At 44.8% G+C, this 25866-nt stretch overlaps 2 protein-coding genes across 11 annotated transcripts in view; one reads left to right on the forward strand and one right to left on the reverse strand.

The window, feature by feature from the left end:
- Nucleotides 1-15230, reverse strand: part of DCUN1D2 (defective in cullin neddylation 1 domain containing 2) — a 31691-nt gene extending 16461 nt beyond the window's left edge. For 4 of the 6 annotated variants that reach the window (XR_006215521.1, XM_007075278.3, XM_042980619.1 and 1 more), the window contains exons 1-3: nucleotides 15035-15230; nucleotides 8643-9059; nucleotides 5024-5192 (exon numbers count right to left, since the gene is read on the reverse strand). Coding sequence is in view for 5 of the 6 variants with exons in the window: in XM_007075278.3 (XP_007075340.2) it covers nucleotides 5024-5192; nucleotides 8643-8697 (224 nt within the window). In the remaining variant the exon portion in view is untranslated. Of the gene's footprint in view, nucleotides 1-5023; nucleotides 5193-8642; nucleotides 9060-10084; nucleotides 10271-14724; nucleotides 14846-15034 lie in introns of those variants that run through there. The other 2 variants (XM_042980624.1, XM_042980634.1) reach the window with 2 other exon arrangements.
- Nucleotides 15231-15514: 284 nt separating this feature from the next.
- TMCO3 (transmembrane and coiled-coil domains 3) overlaps nucleotides 15515-25866 on the forward strand; it is a 49751-nt gene continuing 39399 nt past the window's right edge. For 2 of the 5 annotated variants that reach the window (XM_007075270.3, XM_007075272.3), the window contains exons 1-3: nucleotides 15520-15780; nucleotides 19407-19513; nucleotides 24341-24868. In XM_007075270.3, the coding sequence (XP_007075332.1) occupies nucleotides 24425-24868 (444 nt within the window). In that variant the 5' untranslated portion in view covers nucleotides 15520-15780; nucleotides 19407-19513; nucleotides 24341-24424. Of the gene's footprint in view, nucleotides 15781-19406; nucleotides 19514-22869; nucleotides 22890-24321; nucleotides 24869-25866 lie in introns of those variants that run through there. The other 3 variants (XM_007075273.3, XM_042980669.1, XM_007075271.3) reach the window with 3 other exon arrangements.

The raw sequence follows: 25866 nt of genomic DNA on the forward strand, positions 1-25866 counted from the left end.
TTCTCTGTGGAGGTAGCACACATCTTTAATCAGATTTATCCTAGGTGTTTTTTATTACTAATACTATTGAAAATGACATATATTTTAAAAATTCACTTTGTTTTGTTGAATTGTTGCATTCAGTATTCTAAAATAACATTGATTTTTGTTTGTTGATCTTGGGTCCTACAGTCTGGCTAAACTCACTTATTGACTCTAATATTTCACCTGTGGATCAGACTAGCTACCACCTGTTCAATGCTTAATAAAAGTAGGCATTCATGTTCCAGTTAAGTATAAGATTTCCTCTAGGATTTGGCAGAACAGGGGGGGGTGGGAGGGGTCAGATTAAGTACTGTCCCTTCTATTCTTGGTTTGCTGTAAGTTCTTTTTCAAAACATTATGAACAGAATTGATTTTTTTTTTAACGTTTACTTTTGAGAGAGAGAGACACAGACAGAATCTGAAGCAGGTTCCAGGCTCTGAGCTGTCAGCACAGAGCCCTACGTGGGGCTTGAACTCATGAATTGTGAGATCATGACCTGAGCTGAAGTTGGATGCTTAACTAACTGAGCCTCCCAAGCCACCCAGAATTGATTTTTTTTAAAAATGCTTATTTACTTTGAGAGAGAGTGTGAGCCAGAGAGAGAGCGCAAGCAAGGCAGAGTGAGAGGGAGACAGAGAATCCCAGGCACGCTCCACACTATCAGCACAGAGCCTGACACAGGGGTCAAACTCACAAACTGTGAGATTGGGACCTGAATCAAGAGTCGGACACTTAACCAACTGAGCCACCCAGGCGCCCCTGAATGAAATTGAATTTTATCAAACCCATTCTTTAAAATTATTTTTTAAAATGCTTATTCATTTATTTTGAAAGAAAGTGTATGCACAAGCTGGAAAGGGGCAGAGAAGGAGAGGGAATCCCAAGCAGGTTCCATGCTCAGTGTGGAGCCTGACGTGGGGCTCAATCTCCCAACTGTGAGATCATTACCTGGGCTGAAATCAAGACTTGGACATTTAACGGACTGAGCCACATAGTTGCCCCTTATCAAAGTTATTTTATGCACTGAGATAATCCCCCCTTTTCTGTTGTTGTGATAAATTACATTGGCTTTGTAATGTTAAACAAATCTCACAATCCCAGACTATAACAAACTTTGTCATGATAAATAATCCTGGTTTTTTGGTTGATTTGTTTTGGGGGCTGGATTTAGTTTATTAATAATTTGTCTAAGATTTTTGCGTGTTATGCATCTTTTGATTCCTATGACTGAGAGTGGACAATAATCTTTCATTCTCAAAATATCCTTTTGTGCTTGCTTCGGCAGCACTAAAATATCCTTTGCTATCCAGGTTGTGCTGGCCTCAAAACAAATTGGAAAGAGTTTCTTCCTGTACAATTCTCTAAAGAGGCTGTGTAGAGTTGGCACTGTTCTCTTTATTAAATATTTTGTAAGATGTGCACCAATCGAGGCCAAGAGTTTTTTCTCTTTGAGAAGATTTAAAATTATGAGTTCACATTCTTTAAAAGAATTATGGAACTATTTATATGTCCATTTCAGTAAGTCACATTTTTAAGAGAATTTTTCTTTGGCATCCAGGTTTTCACGTTTACTAGCATAGTGTTGTTCATAATACACTCTTCACCTTTAACATCTGTAGGGTCTATAGTGATGTCTCTCTTTTCATGCCATATTGTTTATTTGTTCCTCACTACTTTTATAAGTCTTTTCAAACAGCAAGCTTCTGGCTTGATTCTTTCTATTGACAACTTCTTTTCTATTTCCTGAAATCACTGCCTGTTTAAAAAAGTAATTCCTTCTCTCTACATTCTTTGAGTTTAGTTTCCTTCTTTTCCTGCTTTTTGAGATAGATACTTTGCTTACTGATTTTTAACTCTTCTTTCCAAAATATGCATTTAAGAAGCTGAATCCTGCAAGTTTTCATATGTAGTGTTTTCATCATTCAAAATACTTTCTAATTTCCATTGTAACTTCTTTCTAATCCAAAAGCTATATCCACATGTATTTCAACTGACTGAGTTATCCTTTTGTTATATTTCTACCTTAATTGTGTTATGGCCTAAAAATACACTCTATCACTTCAATCCTTTGAAATTTGTTGCAACTTCTTTTATGCCTCAGTTTGTGGTCAACACTTACAAATGGTCTACTTGTCTTCTAAAAAGAGTACATATTCTTCAACATCAAAGGGTATATTCTAAATATGTCCATCAGGTCACTTGTTGTGTTGCCCAAATGTCCTATTTCCTTACTGATTTTTCATCTGCTCTTTTCATCTGGTAAGATGTGTGTGAGAATTCCCCATTGTGATTGCAGATTGATAGATTTCTCTTTTTAGTGCTTATTTTTGCTTTAAATAATCTATTGCCTTCCATGTGAAATAAACCCTTCCTCATTATGAAATGTCCTTCATTATCTCTAGAATTATTCTTTGCCTTAAAGCTTATTTTAACATTAACATATCCACACCGACTTGTTTTGGTTAATGTTTGCAAATTACATCAACCTCCACCCCTCAAATTGTTCTGTGCCCTTATGTTTTAATCATACCTATTGTAAACAGTGTACACAGTGGTTGAATTGATGTTCTACAACCCACCCAATACTTAGTTCACTTACACTAAATTAATTATGGAAATGCCGACACATTTTGCTTTCAATCCTCCATTTTATCACGCGCTCGCTATTTGTCCTACATTAAGTAATTTTCCTTGTGTTCTTTTTTCCCCACATTCTTTTGGATTGAATTTATTACTTTCTTCTTGCTCCATTATTTAGGAATCACACATAAGTCACGTCCTCTACCATTTTTATCACGACTGTAACATACACAAAGAAAGCAAGTACTTCTCCCACCGTTTTGTCTTTTTAACACTATCTTTCATTAAGCAGAGCTCTTACCTGTGACGAAGTCCAATTTATCAGTTTTTTTGCTTTGATGGCTAGTGCTTTTCACATCTTCTCTAAGACAATGTCCCTTAATCTGGGTCTTAACAAAGAGCTTCTCCCGTGATTTGTCTAGAATTCACAATTCTAAGTTTCCTGCATGGGCATGTAAACCCCCGCCCACCTCAAGACACGGCCTGAGGCCTGATGCGGGCCCCAAGGAGACGTGGTCTCAGGCTGACCTGGCTATTTCAGCATCAGTCATGGAACACTCTGCTTTCCTTGCTGATGTAATAAAAATTGACCAACAATCTTGAGGCAGATGAAAAATAAGAAGACTTCACTAGTTCCTTTCAAGACTTACCTAATGCCACAATAATGAACACTATGTGCTTCAAGGTTAAGGATAAACAGACCCACAAAATATGACAGCGAGTCCAGAAATAGATCCACAGTATGGCCAATTTCTTGTTTTGACAAAGATGTCAAGGGATTTCATGACGTTCACAAAGCTCATTTACCAAGCCTCCAGCCCCCGATGAAAGGCTGTAGGGTTAACAGCTAGAGGCCAAGTGTTCCAGCCACCGGGAGAGTTAATAGCCAGGAAAAAGTGTGAAAAACAGTAATAGAGCGGATCAAAAACCCAAACCCAAAGTGCTTTTTAAAGCTTAGTGCTGCTCAGACTACAACAGCCTTTTACATCCCTAAAAGCACTGAGGTTATCTCTGTAGTACAGGTGGCTGTCACATCACTAATACTTCCATCTCGTAGACAGCCCTTGAATGCTTACTGAGTACTTTCCCTTGTAACCACTCTGTGAGATGTGACGAGTGGCGCCATCGGCCAGCACTGACTTATAACCTCAAGTCACCTGTATCCACCGCATAAGGAGGCATGAACTCATCTAACACTTTGGGAAGATTCACACTCAAAATGTTTAAAATAGGTTCTTTAAGATATAGCACGTATTAGGATAACAAACAGGAATTTTAAAAGTTCATCTAACACATTTCTAGATAATGCCTAAGAAATGCTAGCAAGTGTTTCTGTAAGAAGCACTTATTTCCAAAGTATCCTATTTGGGGGAGGTTCTAGCAGATGGATGAGTGTAGTACAGCGGCAAGAGAATGCTTCTTTAGTGTGGCTTTTCCATTTTCTTGAGTGCACAGAACATGGAGTGATATGCTATCACAACCACTGTCCCAGTGATGTCTTCTGCTGGCTTTTACACAACCGCCAGCAATAGGGTAAGTCCTGTAGAGTTTATCATCGATACAGACCAGGCCGATAAATGTAACAGATTCATCAGCTTAGTGGAAAACACAAATGTTCCATTTTCCCTGGGGCCCATCAGCTTAGTGGAAAACACAAATGTTCCATTTTCCCTGGGGCCCCGGGGATAGCTGTAAGTATGCACCTTATGAACAAATGCTCTATTTTTCCCCAGGGATGCAGGAAGTATGCGCCTTCTGAACATATTCACCTTGGGCTGTCAAGTTCCTTCAGCAACTAAAAATAAGCCAGCTTAAGTTGTCAACACTACAATGTCACAGTATCAGCAAGTCAAGCGTGTTAGCCTTCATACCAACCCATGAAATAGCTCAATAAGCCTAATGATTAAAAGATATTTATGTTATGTGCTTTCATTTAATTGTCTGACTTATCTGATAAGTGAGAACCATCTTGTTATTAATGAAGCCTTTATCCTAACCCTGGAGGTAGAACAGAGAAGTGTTATAAGCAAAAAACAAAATAATAATTTATTGATATTTACTATAGAAACACAATAAATCATACAATTAGTATACAATATTACGAAATAAATTCAATGGCTGAAAACAAACAAACAAAAACACCCTGATAGTTACTGTCAATTCAAAACTGGTAGGATAAAAATTAAAAAGAAAAAAGTAAGTTACAAAAGGGATTAATCTGAACAAAAATATTAAATGAAACTTTATTTGAATTTAAAGGAAACTAAAGGCTTAATAGAGTAGAGGTACAAGAAATGTGTAAGATACACACAGAACGTAAATGAATTTGAAACTAATATTTACAAGCTGTTGAAAAATAACTAATGTTGAAGGCAGCTTCCTTTTTGCAAAAATTTAAACTGAGACCAACTTACTTACCCGAGCTCTGTCATGCCATCTACAAATTCCTTTTTGGTAAATTCACATTGCGTCGCTGCCCTGAATTTCCACGCAATGACCAAAACGCTGACGCTGGCAGGATCCAGGCTTAAGTCATCACAAAACTGTTGAATCCCGTCAATTCCAATTTTATTTTCATCTTGTGGGTCTACAGTTAAAATCAAGAGAGAGAGAGAGAAGTTATGCTATTTTGAAAAATAACAAAAATGGGTGGTAAGCATTATAGCTCTATGAGATGGTTCTACCAAGCATGTTTCAAATATATCAATCAACAGACCACAATTTTCTACTGTATACGAAATAGCAACAAATGGTAATTTATCCAGAAAAAAAAAATCCCTATTTAAAAAATCTAGGTACTGGAGTTTAGGAGAAGAAAAAAAAGACCATTGCAACCTCTTTGAGAAGATGTCATCGTTAAGAAAAAATTTAATTTCCATAAGGAAAATAAAAACTCAAAGTTTACACAATTCTAGTTTGCCCAAAGACAAACTGCTACACAGAAATACTGCATTGTGGGTCGCCTGGCTGGCTGGCTCAGTAGGGGGAAGCATGTGACTCTCTGATCTCAGGGTCGTGAGTTTCACTCCCATGTTGGGTATGGAGATTACTTAAAAAAAAAAAAAATCTTGGGGCTCCTGGATGGCTCAGTTGGTTGAGAGTCTGACTTCGGCTCGGGTCATGATCTCATGGTTTGTGAGTTCAGACCCCGCACCCATCGGGCTCGCTGCTGTCAGCACAGAGCCTGCTTCAGATCCTCTCTCCCACTCTCCCTCTGTGACCCTTCCCCGCTCTCTCTCCCAAAAATAAATAAACATTAAAAATAGATAAATATTCTTTAATTAAAAAAAATACTGCATTGGCAAAGCGTTTACAATATTATGAGTTTTGGGGGAGCCTGGGTGGCTCAGTCAGTTGAGTATCCGACTCTTGATTTCAGTTCAGGTCATGATCCTGTGGTAAGGTCCCCTCCCTAAGAAATGTGGTGAGAAAAAAACCCTCAAGATAAGGGAAGGCAACCTGGCCATGTGCATACGTGACATCCCTAATGACCCTGTAACATGAGAGCACCCAATCAGACTGTATGTCTATACGTTACCCGTATTTGGGAGACAAGGAAGTAGAAAATGCATAAAAGGCTACATGGGTACAAGCCCAACTGAGCGGTCCCGGCAGGAATAAAGTTGCTTCCTGGAAAGAAAAGCCTTGGTGTCATGACTCTGCGAGACCCCTGCTACAATCCCAGGGTCATGGGATCGAGCCTCACATCTGGCTCTGCACTGAGCACGGGGCCTGCTTAAGATTCTCTCTCTCTTTCTCTCTTTCTCTCTTCCCCTGTCCCTCTCCCCTGTTCGTGCTCTCTCTCTAAAAAAAATTTTTTTTAATTTTATTTATTTATTTATTTATTTTCAACGTTTTTTATTTATTTTTGGGACAGAGAGAGACAGAGCATGAACGGGGGAAGGGCAGAGAGAGAGGGAGACACAGAATGGGAAACAGGCTCCAGGCTCCGAGCCATCAGCCCAGAGCCTGACGCGGGGCTCGAACTCACAGACCGCGAGATCGTGACCTGGCTGAAGTCGGACGCTTAACCGACTGCGCCTCCCAGGCGCCCCCAAAATTTTTTTTTTTAAATATTACATATTTTTATCTCAATCCTGCCAAAGCAATAGAGAAACTCATGTTTTTTTTTAAGGTGATTTTGTTTGCTATAATTTTAATGCTACTATACAGTATTTAGTTTTCAAAATCATTTAGTTTATGCATCCACATTTAACAGCTTAGAAATTCAGGCTTCCCTCTGTCCCTATTTCTGGTTTAGAAATTAAATTAAGGAACTTAGCATTTCTTCATCAGGAAATCTAATAAAATCTACTAGAAAAATCTCAGTAAGACCTCACCAAACCAGGTCTAGTAATTTCCAACAAAGTGCGTGTATAGTAAGATGCCATCACAACGTGTGTGTTAATTCTGTTGGTTTAGAAGGCACAACTAGAAAATTTGTAGCCTCTTTGCTCCAATGAAGATTAAGCGTGATAAAATTCTTCCATGACACAAAATCCAACTTTGGTCACTTCAGTACTATACACTATGTTTTCATAGACATCTTGTTATTGAAACGAAATGAAAATTTAAAAAAAGAAAAGAAAACAAGTACATAAAATAAAACGAATGCCGTAATCAAACAAGCGGAGGCCCAGGCTTCCTCCCGGGCCTGCTCTCCCATATTAATGAGGGAGCAGCTGTCCTGAGGGCTCCTGGTTCTCACCCCCCTCCTGTCAATGCTCCCAGTGCTATACAGATCCCCAGGGTGAGAGCACAGTGGGCCTGCACTGCCCTCACCTACAGGAACACTGACTATTTTAAAGTCACTCTGCAAGGACTCACTCATATGTATACATTAGTCCTAACAAGGTTGTGTCTGTCAGGGCCTTGGAACAGCATGTCTCTGCAGAGCCCACAGGGATCCCACAACATATCTACTTGAAAGGCCCAGAACTGCACGAGTAAAGGACGTGAGGGTTAGGTCTCCACTACAGAACGACCCTCACAGGGAGGAACTCTCTCACAGGTGGCTGGACATGTCTGAACACCTCCAGCCACCTGCACGGTGTGTGACCTCCGAGACAGGCCCCATGACAACCTCAGCCAGAGTAACTTGGAGCGCATTACAGCTTATTCAAAATGATGACTTTTCACTTTCAAAACCACTGTTTGTTTTCCAAATACAAACCTGGTTTTTCTACTACAGAGTATGTTTCTGTGCCATGATTAAAAAAAAATGCAGTTTTAAATCTGTTTTCAGATCTAAATAGATTAAAATACACATACGGTATTTTCAAAAGTGAAACATGAAAATAATATGTCAACAAGAATTTAAAGCCAAGCGAGTTATTCTGTTTAGGTTAATACTTGGTTAAATGAGTGTTTTGTGTATTATTATTATTATTTTTTTTAGGTTTTTGAAATACAAGATTAGCCTTAGAAACTGCTAGAAAGGAAAAGTAAGTCAACTCTTGACTAGTGGCTGCCTCTGTGATGACAGCACAGACCTGACACCCGATATGAAATCTGAAAGGCTGCTGAAATCTGAGCCGTCTGGATGTGTACAGACCTGTCACCAGACTTGGGCAGCGTGACCGAATCCACACAGGGAGAGTGCCGCTCTAAGCGCTGGTGTTCCTAACAAACCACCATCCCCAACCTGTAACACAAAAGTCTCTTCGCCAGGAGTGGCCCCTGAAGCCGCCCCAACAGCCAGGTGGCTCCGGGGCCACCGCACAGCCACGCTGTGTGAGCACAAGAGGACGTGTACCCACAGATCCGACTTTCTTCTAGGAGCTGGTCCTGTTCTTCAACAGCCCTCTTGCCACCAGGGTGCCAGCTTACCCAGCAGCGCTGGGGGGAAACCGGGGTCACAGTCTGGCCCGCCACCCCCCACCCCGGCCCGGGTCGGCTACCGGGTGAGGTTCCCCGGAAGCGCAGGGGCCTCTGCGGCTCAGCATCAGCAGCTCAGGAGGCAGAAGGGTCCCGGGCGCCCCAGAGACAGAGGCGGGCTGCCCGCGGGCGCTCTTACCTCTATGCTTGTCGCTCTTACCTCTGTACCTGTCGTACAGCTGCTCCAGCTTCCTCCTGTCCACTGCGCTTCTCATGGGGCCCGCGGCAGGAGCGACGGCGCGTGGGGAGTCGGCGCGGTCACCTCTGGTGTCTACCTGGCCTGTGCTCCGCAGCACATGGCACCACTCTGGCCAGCCTGACAAAATGCCACAGGCTCAGGACCTTGTCCCTCAGAGACGGCTTACGTGTACGCTCTGGGACGTGAGAGCACGAGGAAGGCCAGGCGGCTGGGACGCGGCTCCGCTTCAGTTTCCCACCGCCACTGCCGGTATTTGCACCGGACCTCGTGCTTCCTCGCTGGCTCCCCTTCTCCGTGGGGCCCCGGGCCACAGCATCACATGGCTCCGTAGTCAGGAAGACCGCCCCGTCCTCTGAAAACCGGGATGATGGCATCTATCTGGTGATAAACATGCCAATGACTGTGAGAATCAAGCTTTTACACAAAATACACTGTAATCTCTAACCACTTCAACTTGCATAAAACCCTTTATTCCCCTCCCTGTTCCCCCCCCCCCGGCCTAGTCTCAGGAAAATCCCTCTTTTACACACTGTAGCTCTCTGATGCAGTGAGGCTGGGTGTCTGACCCCAGGCATGACCACATCACCATGGCCTGTGGCAGGGGGTGTCCTCTTTAGCCCCAGTTAAGTTCAGGATCTAATGAGGGCTGTACAGTTTGGAAACATCATTTAGATTTTTCCCAGTTTAAAATCAGCAGAGTCACACTGATGAAAACATATACAGGTAACTAAGAATAGTGTTAAGCATAACTTACTAAAGTTCCAAAAGCAGCCACAAAAAGCCCATTATGACTAAATGAATCAAAACAGATCTGTGTACCTGAGCCAGAAATTAAAATGGGAACACAGGGCAGAGGCTGGGGCAGGCAGAAAATAGCAAACCGGTCAGTAACCATGCTATATATAGTATGTAAGGAAACAAAATAGCATTCTAGCGCTTCCAGGCAGGGGACGGCTAAATTTCTACTTATCTAAGGTAACCTGATGAAGACGGCACCAGAAATGAAAGTGAATCACCACCTTCAGTGAATCACCACTTTCTGTAAATCAACACAGACTCTACAATCTACTGGATGCTAATGCTTTACACAAATGCTTTACAAAATAACAGAAGGGGAAGTTTCACGTAAAAGGAGGGATTCTTGATCTTGTGCTAAAAAGGATGAGATGGTTTATAAAAACACACAGAATAAGTTCTACCTTCCAGAAACCTGTAGTGGAATACAACATGGAGCCAGGGAAACTGAGGAGGAAAAAAGGAGAGTCAGGGACGAGATTCAGACATGCGCACCAGACACAAGAGCTGGAAGCGGGCTGAAATTCGGCTCAGCCTCCCGGCTGCCAAACCACAAAAGAAAACAGGATTAGTTAGGAAATCTGTTTTTGTAAGATTTAAAAACCTACCAGTGGCCCAGCAGTGGCCTGGCTCCTCCTGGCACGGAACCGCGAAAGAGCAGCCTCTGTACGGCTCACAAAAGGGTAACTGCAGCGTGTGTCCTCTGTCCCAGACCGACTCCTCCCCCCAACGCCAAGGGTAAACAGCACGGTGGCCAGAGCTGCTTAGCTTCCTCCGGCCTCCCTCACAGCATGCTGAAGCCAAAACAGCAGAGTGCAGTTCAGCAGAATGACGGATCAAACACACGGCTCTCCAGGTACAGTCTGGGCACCCCAGGCTCCCGAGACTACACAAGGGTTCCACCAAGAACAAAACTATCTTTGCAACAGCCCCAAGTCATTATCTGCTTCTCTCACTCTCACTGGGGTGAAGCAGAGGCCACATGACTTGCTGATGTGGGGTTCAAACTCATGAACCATCATGACCTGAGCCAAAGTCGGACGCTCAACAGACTGAACCACCCAGGCGCCCCAATTTTTTAAAGCGCATAGGGGACTAGAACTAATTAAGTCTGAGAACTGCTGATCTAGTGTAACATGGGGCACTGGCCTTTTGGCTACTTAGAACAATGACTGTTGATGATTTGGGGTCTCGGGTCCCTTCTGGAATCTGGTGAAAATCACAGATTGTCTCTCCAGTAAAGCATGTGGTTTTGCATAAAATTTTGGGGTTTTCACACATCATTGGAGCCCATTAGTTCCTCAGAAGGTAAGGGAAGGTGAAACTCAGGTTACAAGGCCCAGGGAGCGACATCAGGGGCCACTGGTGTCTGTGGCAGCTACTCAGCTCTACAGTGTGGATGATGGACATGCTCTGCACCAATAAAACTTTACTGACACACAGGCAATGTGCCTGTGGGCTGTGGCTTCCAGTCCCAATCTAGACTCTAGGGGAATATACAGAATGTATACCCTGTATACTATTTCCTGAAATTGAGCCACTTAAAAAACTAGACAAAGAGCCTGGGGTTATATCTTCTGGTTAAGATACAATTTAGCTAAATTAGGGCAGCCCCCATATGCTTTGACAGTGAGCTGACAAAAGGTAAAGCATCTTTTTTGAAGGTGATGGGCTCCCCAGGGGAGGGTGGACAAAGCCAAGGGCTCCCTCAGAAACTAAACTGGAGACAGATGTCTGTCCCTCACCTGGCGCATCACTAGCAATGCTCGTGACATCTGTATCATGTAAATCGCCACCAGTGCAACATTTTAAAATTCTGTCATGGTTATAAAATAAAATAAAATAACATACAACGAACTCTGACCATGCTACGACAGGGATGAACCTCGGAAACATCACACCAAGTAAAATAAGTCAGACACGAAAGGCCACATGTTGTATGTTGTGTGATTTCACTTATATGAAATATCCAGATGGGCAAATCCATAGAAAGCAGACAGGTGGTTCCCAGGGACTGGGGTGAGTGGAGACTGACTATTCAATGGCACAGGGTTTTCTTTGAGGGTGATGATGTGTTTTGGAACTAGATGCAGGTAGAGACAGCACAACACTGATTCTACTCAATGCCACTGAATTGTACATTTGAAAATAGCTAATCTTAGGTGGATTTTACTTCAAAACAAAATTTTAACATAGTACTCTTAGAACCTCCAAGATTATTCAACACAGTAATGTACTGTAAGGTAATTGAATTAGTTAACTAGCATTATATGTTGACAGATCCGTGCCAAGTAAATGTTGTCAGACGTCTGGAAGATGTGATGTCTGATCTTGAGGTATCTTCTTGATAATCACGTCTTAAAGCTTCTCCTAACATATGACAAAAGAGTTATATCAACAGCGTAAAGGAAAATACTCTCTGAAAACTCTAGAAAAAGAGGTACAGGAGTATATGGACCCAAGCTAGGCAAAGTGACTTGAATTGTTCCTATGTCAGTTACCAAGCAGGGAGACCAGCAGATAGAGAAACAAACAGATCCCTCCTCAATCTACTCCAGGTGCCTTAAAGGTCAGATCCCACAACGCTGAGTCTCAGAGTGGTACTAAGGTGTTGGTTTTTTTAATATTTATTTATTATTGAGAAACAGAGAGCATGAGCATGGGAAGGAGAGACAGAGAGAGAGGGAGACACAGAATCTGAAGCAGGCTCCAGGTTCCGAGATGTCAGCACAGAGCCCGACATGGGGCTCAAACTCACGAACCGCAAGATCATGACCTGAGCCGAAGTCAGATGCTCAACCAACTGAGCCACCCAGGCGCCCCATAGCGTGTTGGTTTTGAATGAGCAACAGCAGCCTCAGGTCTAAGCTTAACCCCTAAGTCTGTGGCCGGAAAGAAACGGAAGAGGACTGTCAGCAAATATGCAACAAGTTGATGTGACCCCTTACACGTTTCTCCATAAAAGAATGGTGATTAAAACAATAATCAGTAAGTATAAAAACTATGCATGCTTCATGTCCAAAAAGAACGAAGAGACTTAAGTTGGAATCTGTAGAAAAAGGAATAAAGCTTTCTAGAAAAAAAAAGCCTCATAAACTGAAAAATTACAGGGGAAAGAAGCAAACTCTGGATCCATTAAAACAGACTAAATCCATGTAAAATTAATAAAGGCCTATAAATTGGCAGGGCCTGTCCTTCATGCTCTGGTGGCCCTCATTGAGGCTTTACTACAGCAAAGAAATTAAATTAAGTGTGTGTGGCAGGGGGGAGGTGTAAGTTCAATTGTCATACTTTGTTAAAATACACAAACTTCTTTTTTTAAGTTTATTTATTTTGAGAGAGTGCACACACGTGTGCAAGTGTGGGAGGGGCAAAGAGAGGGCGAGACAGAATTCCAAGTAGGCTCTGCGCTGTCTGTACAGAGCCCAACATGGGGCTCGAACTCATGAACCATGAGATCATGACCTGAGCTGAGATCAAGAGTCAGATGCTTAACCGATTGAGCCCCCAGGTGCCCCAAAACACACAAAATTCTTGAAATGAAAGTATGGACAATCCAGTAGAAAATCAAATAAAGTCTCTAAACTACAGATAAAGTCTAAAACATTTTAACTGTGACCTTGAAAAAAATCACTTACATAATTTGGGCACCAAGACTGCCCATATATAAAATGAAAAAAAGTTCTTGCAATGCCTTCGGTAGAGACTTAACACGACAGAATCCTCAGGGCCAAATTCCAAGGGGCGGTCAGCACAACCACATGGGTCAAATACATAAACTTGCTCCAGTTTTCCGCTTTGGTATCCAGCAGGCCAGGGGTGAGGTTAAAATCCACTCTCGGACCTCCCCCCTGTGCACTAACCACGAGGTCCTCTTCCGCTGGTTAAGCACCGAGCCCTTCCCCTTCCCTCCCCTCCTGTGGTGGGTGCATCCTGCCTGGGCAGCACGCTGAGCCACCAGGGTCATCCAGAAACTTTTGGCCGCACTGCCCACCGAGCTCCCTCTTGGTTTCCGAGCCAACTCTCTCAGTCTTCTTGTCTCTCTGGGCAGCCCTTCTCGGTCTCCGTCTTTGCTCCTTTTAACCCCCGAGTTCTGCCCTCAAGCCTCTGCTCTTTGCCCTACACACTCCTCCCAAACCATCTCTCTCCTGTTGGAAACGTGCTCACCAGCCTCCCACTACCATGAGGACAAAAGCGAGCATGTTCTTCCTGAGCCCCAGAAGACCCTGCACAACCTGACTTCAGTTCCCTCAGCAGCCTCCCACAGGCCACGTTCCCCCGACTCTGCACTTTCCGTAGGCAGCCGCATCTGCAGATTCTGGGGACTTATCACCGAGCTTGTTCCTGCTGCCCAGGGGACCGCAGCTGTCTGGCTGCCCTCCCCACCTCACTCGGTCTGGAGAATTCAGCCCACACAGCATCAGTTCCCGTTACTGTGGCTTTGCCATCACTGCCCCAGCATCCAGCGCCACTTACCCAACCCATACGTTCCCAGAACCTGTGACTCTCCCCAGCCCTTATCCCAACTGTAATAAAACGGTCGTGCCTGTCTCACTGCTAGGACATCGGCTCCGTGAACACCAAACCCACACGTTTCTGCTCACCATCAACCCCCAGCACCGTGTACACTACCTTCCTTGCACAGAGAAACCTCTGAATTTATTGAATAAACGATGAAACCCACCGGCTACCATGGTTTCCACTACATTTCAAAACAGGCGTGTGCTTCCCGAAGCCCCTCTTCTGAGCTGCGCATCCGTATGTCCGACCAGTCAGGAGATTCCTCTCTCCTCTCATCCCTACTGCGTTGTTTTCCCACGCGAACCTGCTCTTCCTTCTACAGTTCCTAGTTTTGGTCAATGATATCACCACCTGCTCAGGTACCCGAGCCGCGTCTGAATAGTTCAGTGAAGGTCCTCCCTCTGCCTCCTCTCATCCCGACAGAAAATCTTTGATGCAAGTCTTCACCTCTTCCCACCCAGATTATTACAACAGCTTCCTAATTGGTCTCCCCTGCAGCCCTGACCGCTCTAATCCAAATCCTCCTCTCCTCTTGACAAAACACAAACGTGGTCACATCACACACACCTCGCCTTCTCAAAAACTTTTTATGGCTCCCATCCGCTCCTGGATAAACCCTACAGTCCTCAGCACGGAATACAAGGCTGCTTGTGCAGTGTTCCCCTCCTTGACTCTCAATTCCACCTGCTAGCCACAACGGATTCGTGCTCATGCTCAAAAGCGCTACCTTCCCCGCTTCATCGACAAGTTGCTAGTTTGCCCAAAACGTCCTTCGCTCCTCGTTCACTGGCTGCTCGTGTTTCCGCGGAGGCACGGTTCACTCCGCTGTTCGCTCGGTGCCTCCATTTCGTCAGACACCCGTCAGGTTCCCACCTGCGTGCCTCCCTGCAGGGCCCCCAGGGCCGGAGGCCCGGCGGTGACCCCGCCGCCCCCGTGACCTTTGCGCCCAACGCCCCCCTACCCCCGCCTCCCAGCGCTCCCCGGCCCCCAGGTACGCAGAATGGACTCGGAGGCAGGCGACACCGCAGGCCACCTACCATTCTCCCCGGCGCTCCCCAGCTTCTCGCCGGCTCCGGTAGTCTGCGCAGGGGCCCCCGGCTCGGCCGCGCTGTTCTCGTCCTCGGCGTTCGCTCCCGGGACACCTGCCGGGGAAGGGGCGCAGGGGCACAGAGGCAGGTCTCGCCAGGGGAACTCCATCACCCGGCGTGCACAGGGCCACCCAGAGGCCCACGACACCCCTCAGGCCCCGCCCCTCCCCAGCGTGCACCGCGTCGCCCGGGGGCCCATGGGACCCCACCTCCCTCGCTCCCTCCTCACTGCTGCGTGCACAGCGCCGCCCGGCGACAATGTGACTCGCGGGCATCGCTCCCGCCTCCGACCCGGCACTGCGCCGCCCGGGGTCCGACGGCGCCCAGGCCGGCCCCGTCCTACAAATCCCGACGCGCACTGCGCCGCCAGGGGGCCGACGGGACCGGGGTCTGCCCCGTCCTACAAATCCCGATGCGCACTGCGCCACCGGGGGCCGACGGGACCTAGGCTCCGCCCCTTTCAGGGGGACGCGTTTCGGTGTGGGCAGCGTCCGCCGCGGCGGCCCTCCTGAGAGGGCGACGGACAGCCAAGACCCTCCCCGCGCCGGACCGCGTCTTCGTCCCCGTCCCCTCCCGGTTCCCGCCCTGGGGGCGGGCCTGCCGCCTGGAGAGGGATGCGGGTAAGGTGCGTCCCTGTCCGCTCCTTGGCTCGCAGCGCCGGAGAACCAGACGCACCGCTGTCGGGCCTCGTCCAGGTGAGCGCTGCTCGAGGTTCGGGCGAAAGGCGCCGGGCCTCAAGGCTCCCTCCGGGGGGTCTCCCCTTCCGGGGGTCCCCTTTCCTGGTCTCCTCCTCCTCCTCGGTCTCTGTCCCCGGGGTCTTCCTCCCCGGATCTCGCACCCGGGGTACCCACCCGCCCCCGGCCTCCCCTTCCCGGGTCTCCCTCCTCGGTCTCCGGCGCCGGGGTCTCCCACCCGGGGTGCTCCCTCCCCGGTCCCTTTCTCCTCCCTTCCCGAGGGTATCCCCTCTCCCGGACTTCCTCACCCGTTTCTCCTCTCTCGTGGCGGGGGCTGCCTTCGGGGTCTCCCTTCCTTCCTTTCCGAGGCTTCACGCAGACCGAGCCTCTCGGTTCGAGTCCCGCTCTCCATTTCTACTCCTGCGTGGAGCGTGGAGGAAGACTGCTTCTAAAGACAGGGGTCCTGGCAGTGGTTCTGGAGGGCTGTGAGCGGGACAGTGGTGGGGTGTCCGGCCTCTTGCACCGCCACGACTTAAAGTTTATGGGTAAAACTGGGGAAGCTGCCAAAGTAAACGGTTGGCATGTCGGTTCATAGGTTCCCCAAGCAGAGGCTCTACAGTTCTCACCGGTGTGGTGGCTACTCTAGTTAACGGGAGGCACACGGAAGATCCAACGCGGCCTGCCACCGCTGTGCCTCCCCGCCAGGCCTCCACCTCCTGGCAGAGGGAGGGGAGACCCGCTGAGGGCTGGATTTCAGAGGCCAGCTCACCTTCCCAGCAACATAAGCTGGGAGGTGCCATCCCCAGTGGTGTGAGGGTGCCAGCCAGTGGTCTCTTTCACTGGTCCCCTTTTAGCCTGGGCCAGCCTTCCTGGTTCCAGAGAAAGAGCGAGCGCAGGTAGCTGATCTCTGACCTTTTCAGGCTCTGCCTCTGGGTCCTTTTTGGATCTTGCTTGGTAGCACCTGAGTAAACATAAGTAATGGTTGAACACTTTTTGGGAACACGGTTAGGCTTTGATCACATTTGTTAGTTTACATAATTACCTAGCTATAAGGTAGTTCTGCTTTTTCCTGTGTAAACGTTTTTCTGATCATTCTTTGGATCAGAGTGTCTTACTGGTTCCAGTTTTTTTCTTTTAATACCAACTTTTTAAAATGTAGTACATCAGTGGTTGGATTACTTAATGGAATAATGGTTTTGTAGTTCAGTTAACATCAAGTACTTTAAAGCTTCTTAATATCTGTAAAAATTTTTCTTTTTCCTTCCTCTCTCCCTTTTGTAACTTATTCTCTAATTCTTTTCCTAATTAGATATGAATCTGGAAGTTGTATTTATAAGATTATAAGTATTTTATCTTTTAAGAATTATGCTTTTATCATTCAATTTGTTCACGTTTAAAATACGGTTTTTGTGGTCCCTGTCAAAATAACTCCAGCATTCTTCACAGAGCTAAAACAAACCATCCTAAAATTTGTATGGAACCAGAAAAGACCCCGAAGGGCCAAAGCAATCTTGAAAAAGAAAACCAAAGCAGGAGGCATCACAATCCCAGACTTCAAGCTATACTACAAAGCTCTAATCATCAAGACAGTATGGTACTGGCACAAGAACAGACACTCAGATCAATGGAACAGAATAGAGAACCCAGAAATGGACCCACAAACAATGGCCAACTAATCTTTGACAAAGCAGGAAAGAATATCCAATAGATTAAAGACAGTCTCTTCACCAAGTGATGCTGGGAAAAGTGGACAGCGACATGCAGAAGAATGAACCTGGACCACTTTCTTACACCAGACACAAAAATAAACTCAAAATGGATGAAAGACCTCAATGTAAGACAGGAAACCATCAAAATCCTCGAGGAGAAAGCAGGCAAAAACCTCTTTAATCTTGGCTGCAGCAACTTCTTATTCAGTACATCTCTCTACAAGCAAGAGAAAGAAAAGCAAAAACGAACTATTGAGACCTCATCAAAATAAAAAGCTTCTGCACAGCGAAGGAAACAATCAGCAAAACTAAAAGGCAACCGACAGAATGGGAGAAGATATTTGCAGATGAAAAAGCAGATAAAGGGTTAGTTCCAAAATTTATAAAGAACTTACCAAACTCAACACCCCCCCGAAAAATATAAATAATCCAGTGGAGAAATGGGCAAAAGACATGAATAAACACTTTTCCAAAGAAGACATCCTGATGGCCAACTGACACATGAAAAGATGCTCAACATCACTCATCATCGGGGAAATACAAATCAAAACCACCATGAGATACCACCTCACTCCTGTCAGAATGGCTAACAGTAACAACTCAGGCAACAACAGATGTTGGCAAGAATGCGGAGAAAGAGGATCTCTTTTGCATTGTTGGTGGCAATGCAAGCTGGTGCAGGCACTCTGGAAAACAGGATGGAGGTTCCTCAAAAAAATAAAAATAGAACTATCCTATGACCCAGCAATTGCACTACTAGGAATTTACCCAGGGGATACAGGAGTGCTGTTTTGAAGGGGCATATGCACTCCAATGTCTATAGCAGCGCTATTAACAATAGAGTATGGAAAGAGCCCAAATGTCCATCGATGGATGAATGGATATAGAAGATGTGGTATCCATATATAATGGAGTATTACTCGGCAATCAAAAAGAATGAAAGCTTGCCATTTGCAAGGATGTGGATAGAACTAGAGAGTATTATGTTAAGCGAAATGAGTCAGAGAAAGACAAATATTATATGACTTCGCTCATACGAGGGCCTTAAGATACAAAAAAGATGAAGGGGCGCCTGGGTGGCTCAGTTGGTCAGGCGTCCGACTTCGGCTCAGGTCACGATCTCACTGTTCGTGGGTTCGAGCCCCGCATCGTGCTCTGTGCTGACAATGTGGAGCCTGCTTGGGATTCTCTGTCCCTCCATATCTCTGCCCTTCCCTCTCTCTCTGTCTATCAACAATAAACATTAAAAATATTTTTAAATAAAAAAGTAAATGGGGCGCCTGGGTGGCTCACTAGGTTAAGCATCCAACTTCAGCTCAGGTCATGATCTCACGGTTCATGAGTTCGAGCCCCACGTCGGGCTCTGTGCTGTCAGTTCAGAGCCTGGAGCCTGCTTCAGATTCTGTGTCTCTCTCTGTCTCTGCCCCTCCCCCACTCACGCTCTGTCTCTCTCAAAAAATGAATAAACATTAAAAAAAACTTTTTTAAAAGATACAAAAAAGATGAACATAAGGGAAGGGAAGGAAAAAAAATATGAAAACGGGGACAAAACATAAGAGACTCTTAAATATAGAGAACAAACAGAGGGTTGCTGGAGGGATTGTAGGAGGGGGTATGAGCTAAATGGGTAAGGGGCATTAAGGAATCTACTCCTGAAATCATTATTGCACTGTATGCTAACAACTTGGATGTAAATTAAAAAATTAAGACGTTATTAAAAAAATAAAATACGAGTTTTAAGTTAAATTTTTCACAAATTAGATTGAAGTAGGTTATTTCCATTGGGGAGTTTGCTTCCTAAGACCTTTCCACGAGCACCTCTTTTGTTTCCTGTTCATTTCCTGTGTTGTACTGAATCTGGAAGTGTTGCTGGTATCAGAAAGAAATTCTAACTTGATGCCATTTCCTACAACTCACCCTTATATTTTTCTTTTTCAGAACAAGGTAAATAACCAGTTTGGGCTGGTTAACGTTGCTCCTGCCACACCCCTGCTGCTTGCTCGGAATCTTCCGCACACAGCGCCAGGCACTGCATTGGGTACCAGGTCAGTACCGCATACGGAGGGCCCCGGTTCACTGAGTGCATGGGGGTGGGGGTTCTTCCAAAGAGTTGGGTTGGAGCCTGGCTGGGCTGGCCTCTGCCCCACAGACAGTGGCTGCTGTCCTGGTGGGTTGAATAAACTTGATTCTTCCTCAGCAGTTTGATTGAGAAAATTGGAGACACTGGATCTGGAAGTTCCAGAGGAAGAGAGGGCATGGGGGACCCCGTGGCTGCATGTGAGGAGAAGGCTGGGAGGCAGAGCCAGGAGATTTTCAAGTTGTGGCCATTGTAGAAAATTGGACAAAGTAGAGGAGTCGCCCCTCCCTCTGCTTTTCCTCCCCTCTGCTGAGCTCCCTGCAGGGACTTCAGTGACCCCAGTGCTCTAGGGTTCTGTGGGTCCTAATAGCAGATGTCTAAGGAGACAGTCCCTTTGCATACCCTGCGGTGCTCATAGCACTCAGAGATAGAGGCCTGTGGGAGAGAGCTTTACTTGGGTGCCTTAGCTCTGAGAAAGGCCAGTCTTAGACTGTGTTATTGTGCTTTGCTCGTGAGTTTTTATCCACTAAATGACATGTGACACTTATGAATTACTAAGCACTTTTAATAGAGTAAGAGTATGTGATTTCTATATAATATGACGAGCTAAAAGCATTGGAAATTTTTTGGAGCGCCTGGGTGGCTCAGTTGATTAAGCTTCCGACTCTTGATTTTGGCTCAGTTCGTGAATTGAGCCCTTGTGTTGGGCACTGGGCATGAAACCTGCTTAAGATTCTCTCTCCCTCTGCTGTCCCTGTTCACGTTCTCTCTAAAAAAAAAAAGAGAAAAAAAAATTGGGCTAAGCTGTGGAGATATATTTTATTTTTTTGTGTAAGTGTTCATTGTTGCAGGGGCAGAGGGGCAGAGAGAGAAGGAGACAGAGGACCTGAAGCGGGCTCTGGGCTGTCAGCACAGAGCCTGATATGGGGCTCACACTCACGAACCCGGAGATCATGGCCTGAGCCAAAGTCGGACATTCAACTGACTGAGCCACCCAGGTGCCCCATGACATATTTTAAGTAATGTTGAAATATGTGTAAGTAGAAACTTTGAGGACTAGTTGTATTCCAAGTACTGATTTTGTCGTTGCTCTAAATGAAAAGTGACATTGGGTTTTCATGTAGCAGAGACATCTTGAAGACCTTCGGCTCTGGTTGAGGGCATTTCCTAGTTTAAATAGAAGAAGTGTCAGGTTAGTGGAAAACAGTAAGCATTTGTGTTGAATTTTTAAAACTGTATTTTGAGATGCTTATAGATTCATATACCGTTAAAAGAAATAATACAGAGAAATCCTATAGATCCTTCACCCAGATTTCCCCAGTGGTAGCTCCTGATTAAAAATAGAGTCTAAGCAGAAGATTGCATCTATTTGACCCACTCACCTTACTCACATGGCATGTTTTACGATCTGCCATTTCTGTCACGTGTTGATTCCTGTGGCCGCCAGCGCCATCAAGACACAGACCATTTCTATCCCACAGGGTCCCTCCTCCCTCTTCCCTGACAGCCACTCCATCTCTACAGTTAGTCCCTGAACAGTGCTGTACGTGGAATTGTAGGGTGTGTGGGATCAGCCCTCCTTGCAGCCTTGAGGTCCACCCAGGTTGTATCAGTGACTCAAGGTATAGAAATTCTAGGAATTTGTTGTAAAAATATAATAAATCAAAGGTGTCATTTTTATAATTAAAAACAATAATAACAAAATAGCACTAGAGCTAAAAAAGTTTATTATTTACTCAAGAAAAAACATGCTATAATTTAGTAGTTCACAGAATTTGGTAGCCAAGTTTAAAGGTAAGATGAAATGAATTTATGAAAAAGTGATTGATGTTTTCAGAGTCTGTAAATAATTTCAGTGTCATGTCCACATGTCCATGACTTGAGCTTATTTGAGTGGAAATATTAGTATGACCACAATTAAAGTTCTCAATAATTTCTCGTAAAAATTAATGGTCCTTTATGTGTCATAGGGTAGAGTTATAACTATTTAATTTCAAGAATTTGTTTGAGGAAGGAACCAGAAATGAATGAAGGAGTGTTTGTTGTTCACACACAGACTGTGTGGCAGGTTATTTGTCTGAAGTTTGAAATCCATAAAAGAATCATTTTTTGAGATCTTTTAGGGAAAATGGGAAACATTAGCAAAGCATCAGAAATGTCTGTCTTGGTTCTGAAAATACTAAAAAAGCATGTATTTATTAACATTGAATTCTTTCTCTCCCCTGGAACAATAGAAGTTCAGCAGTGAAATGAGTTATTAAAATAACAGATTAACTATCTTGCTAGGCACTACTGAGATTAGGTAATCATTTATTTATTTTTAAGGTGGTAACGCTTACTTAAGTTGTATTAAAGCTGTAACAAAGGGGCACTTGGGCGGAGCATCCATCAGACTCTTGATTTCGGCTCAGGTCATGACCTTGAGATTTGTGGTATCAAGTCCCCGCCTTTGCACTGACTGGGAGGACCCTGCTTGGGATTGTCTCCCTCCCTCTCTCTCTGCCCCTCCCCCCCCCACCTCATGCGCATGCGTGCGTGCACTCTCAACGCTCTAAATAAACATTAAAAAAAATTGTAATATAAAGTTGGGTAATTTAGACAGCACATTGTCACTTATCCTAACAAGTTAGGGGAAAAAGTGAAACATTGTAGGTAAATAAATTCTCTGTGACGTTACAAACTGATGTATCGAAAAATGTATTGAAATTGAACAGTTTCCTGACTTTATAACCAGAATATTGAGGTAGAATGTAGTTTTTTCTTGGTGACTTTTGATGGGCAGGTTTCTCTGCTGTCCTCCAATAGTGGTATTTTTGGTGTCTACGGAAAGGTGTAGTTCAGTCCTCACCAGACTCCCTGGGCTGCTAGTCTTTGCCAGGTTCTTGTGCTGGTTTTTCAGAAGCTCTGTTTTATCTCCACTTTCTATTGGCTGTCGTTTTTGGTTTGGAATTTTCTGCCTAGGTAAGCCACACTCTCATTTTTTCTGCATCTGATCTGCTTTGCCTAGGAAACCAGAATAAATTTGTTAGAATTGGGATTACTAGTAAAACTGAGGTATAGATACTTGTTTTAGTAAACACTTTAATGATTAGTTTATATTAATATTTTGTTTTCTTTAATTTTTTTAATGTTTATGTCTGAGAGAAAGAGAGAGAGCACAAGCAGGGAAGGGGCAGAAGGAGAGGGAGACACAGAATCCGAAGCAGGCCCCAGGCTCTGAGCTGTCAGCAAAGAGCCCGACACGGGACTTGAACCCACAAACTGAGATCGTGACCTGAGCCCAAGTTGGACGCTCAACTGACTGAGCCATCCAGGCACCCCTGATATTTTGTTTTCTTTAAACTGTAAGTCTTGTGTAAATGGTAGGTTTGGTTTTTGTTTTTTTGTTTTTTTTTCTCTTAAATGTTTATTTTGGAGCAAGAGAGCACACAGGAGAGCATGTGGGGGAGGGGTGGAGAGAATCCCAAGCAGGCTCAGCACTGTCAGCGCAGAGCCCAGCTCAGGGGCTCAAACCCATGGACCGTGAGACAATGACCTGAGCTGAAATCAAGTGTCAGATGCTTAACTGACTGAGCCACCCCGTGTTTTTTCTTTTTTGACGTAACTACTGGTGCCCAGAGATCTAGTTGCCAGGTTCAGTGGTGTTTTTAGGGTGTGTCTCTTTTGCCTGTCTTGTGTTTTATTACCTCTTCCTTCTTTGCTCTGTATTTCCTACCTTTGGAGTCATTGCTTCGTTGTGACCTTGCTAACACCTGTAGCAGCTTGTACCTGCTCCTTGATGACTCTGTCCACTGGAAGATGCAGTCCTGTCCTTCGAGTGTGATCTGGGCACCGCAGCTGCAGCACCCCCTGCTGCCTGCACCAAAGCCTTCACCTCATCACGGCCAGGGTCCTGTGTGTGGTTCACTTGCTGGGGTAGTCATACAGGTGCTTGGGCTCTTCCTGAAGAGAGGAAGAGAAGGAGGCTGAATTTGGGAGATAGAAAGTGTTTGAACATTTAGTAAAACCCTAGTGATCCAGACATGGTTGTGTTTTGTGATTTTCTTTTTCTGTGTTTGACATCTTGTTAGCATTAAACTGTGACTTTGGAAATTTGGCAGAATTCCAAACGATTTGGGAAAGAAAATAGTACAGTAAGCTAGTAGCAGCTCAGACAGTTTTATTTCAGAAATGACGTGGAGCGTGTTTCCTCCAGGTGGTTCACTGATCTGTGATAGGGGAGTTGATGGTGTTTTCTGGCCTTAAATACTTGGATCCTCTTTTTTTTTTTTTTTTTTTGTTGTTGTTGTTGTTAAGAGAGAGAGCATGAGCAGGGGAGAGGAGCAGAGAGAGAGAGAGAGTCTTAAGCAGGCTCCACACTCAGCATGGAGCCCATTGCAGGGCTCGATCTCTTGACTCTGGGATCATGACCTGAGCTGAATGCAAGAGTTGGTTGCTTAACCGACTAGCCACCCAGGTGCCCCAATACATGGATCTCCTTAAGTAGAATTGGCTTTTGTCTTTGGCACATGGTAGATTTAATAGATACATGAAGCTGAGTTTTCTTTAAAAAAATTGCCTTTAATTTCAATGTAACCTTTAGTCTCAAGTCTTTACCAGGCCTTATACTTTAACATTTAGTATTCGGTTTTAATCCAGGTGTAATGAATAGTTCAAGTATTAATGTTTATCTAGGAAAAATAACATCTTCAAAAAAGTGATAGTTTTTTGGATGTAATTATTTAATACTTTAACTCTGATCTCAATAGTAACGAATCATTGTCCAACTATATGTAGCAATAAATCTCTTTTTCAGCTGAAGATGTGTGTCTAAAATGCAAGCTCAGCTGAGCAGGAACCTTAGGACGGCCTTGCCCTGCCTGCCCTCTAAAACTGGATCATGAAGGTGCTGGGAAGAAATTACTTCTGGGTGTTGCTTCCACTGCTTTGCTTGATGGCAGATGCTGCGGAACATGAAGAGGTGGCAAAACATGCCATCAAATTGCACCGAGGGAAGGGGGCAGCCATCACTCAGAGGAAGCAGTGGGTCCTCGATGGTTGCAGGAAGCTCTCCGGGCTTCTTCGCCAAAAGACTGTGGTTCTTAACAAACTGAAAAGTGCAATCAGAGCAGTAGAAAAAGACGTTAGCCTGTCAGATGAAGAGAAGCTGTTTCAGGTGCATACGTTTGAAATTTTCCAAAAAGAGCTGAATGAAAGTGAAAATTCAGTGTTCCAGGCCATCTATGGACTGCAGAGAGCCCTGCAAGGAGATTACAGAGATGTTGTGAACATGAAGGAGAGCAGCAGGCAGCGCCTGGAGGCCCTGAGAGAGGCTGCGATTAAGGTCAGTCCCCTCCCACCCTGAGCCAAGGAGCAGGTCAAGTAGAGGTCAAGGGAGAAGGCAGCTGGTGCTGATGCTTCAGCAGGTGTAGTCTGGCAGGGGCATCCATTCTCAGTAGTGCACACGTGGATTTCCCCTCCTTGTGCACCGTATCTTAGCACAGTTGCATTTCACCACTTCTGGGAGTGCCAGTGCTTTTCTGTGTTGAGATCACAAGGTAATTATACTAGTTACTCAAGTTATCCCAGTAAGCTGATGTGTATGAAGTATGTGGTAAATATACTTGTAACTGCAGTCAACATTTTGAATTTCTGACAAGAATGCCTTTTGGTGTGAAGGTTGGCTGTCTTTAATGCCCATCTACTGAAAACAAAAATACTAAAATTAGTTTTAATATATACTTTTGAAATAAGGATCGTGATGAAATACACTTTTAAAATGAGATAAAACTATTACTATACCAGATGTGATATTATTTATATATATATTTTTTAATGTTTATTTTTAGAGACAGAGACAGAACACAAGCAGGGGAGGGCAGAGAGAGAGGGAGACAGAATCTGAAGCAGGCTCCAGGCTCCGAGCTGTCAGCACAGAGCCCGACACGGGGCTCTAACTCACGAACCACGAGATCATGACCTGAGCCAAAGTCAGATGCTTAACTGACTGAGCCACCCAGGCGTCCCTAAACTCCTTCATTTTAAAGAATAGTGGTATTGATTTGAGGTAGTTTTATGATAAAATAGAGAACTAACATGCATTGAGTGATGTTGATCCAAATATGTATGCTTTCTACGTGCAGTTTTTGCCTCACATCTCAGGCCAGGTTCTGGGAGGTTCTTCAGCTATGAGAGAGGGGTTGGGTGGTGTTGCCTAGAGAGAGGTCTGTCAAACAGCTACACTTCTCCTTGGGACTGCCTTGCTGCTTCTCTGTTCTAGCTATGCCCCACCCCTTTAAAGTATGAACATATACTTTAATAGTAAGGATGTTGATTTGATTG

The sequence above is a fragment of the Panthera tigris genome, chromosome A1, assembly GCF_018350195.1.
Source record: "Panthera tigris isolate Pti1 chromosome A1, P.tigris_Pti1_mat1.1, whole genome shotgun sequence".
Taxonomy (NCBI): domain Eukaryota; kingdom Metazoa; phylum Chordata; class Mammalia; order Carnivora; family Felidae; genus Panthera; species Panthera tigris.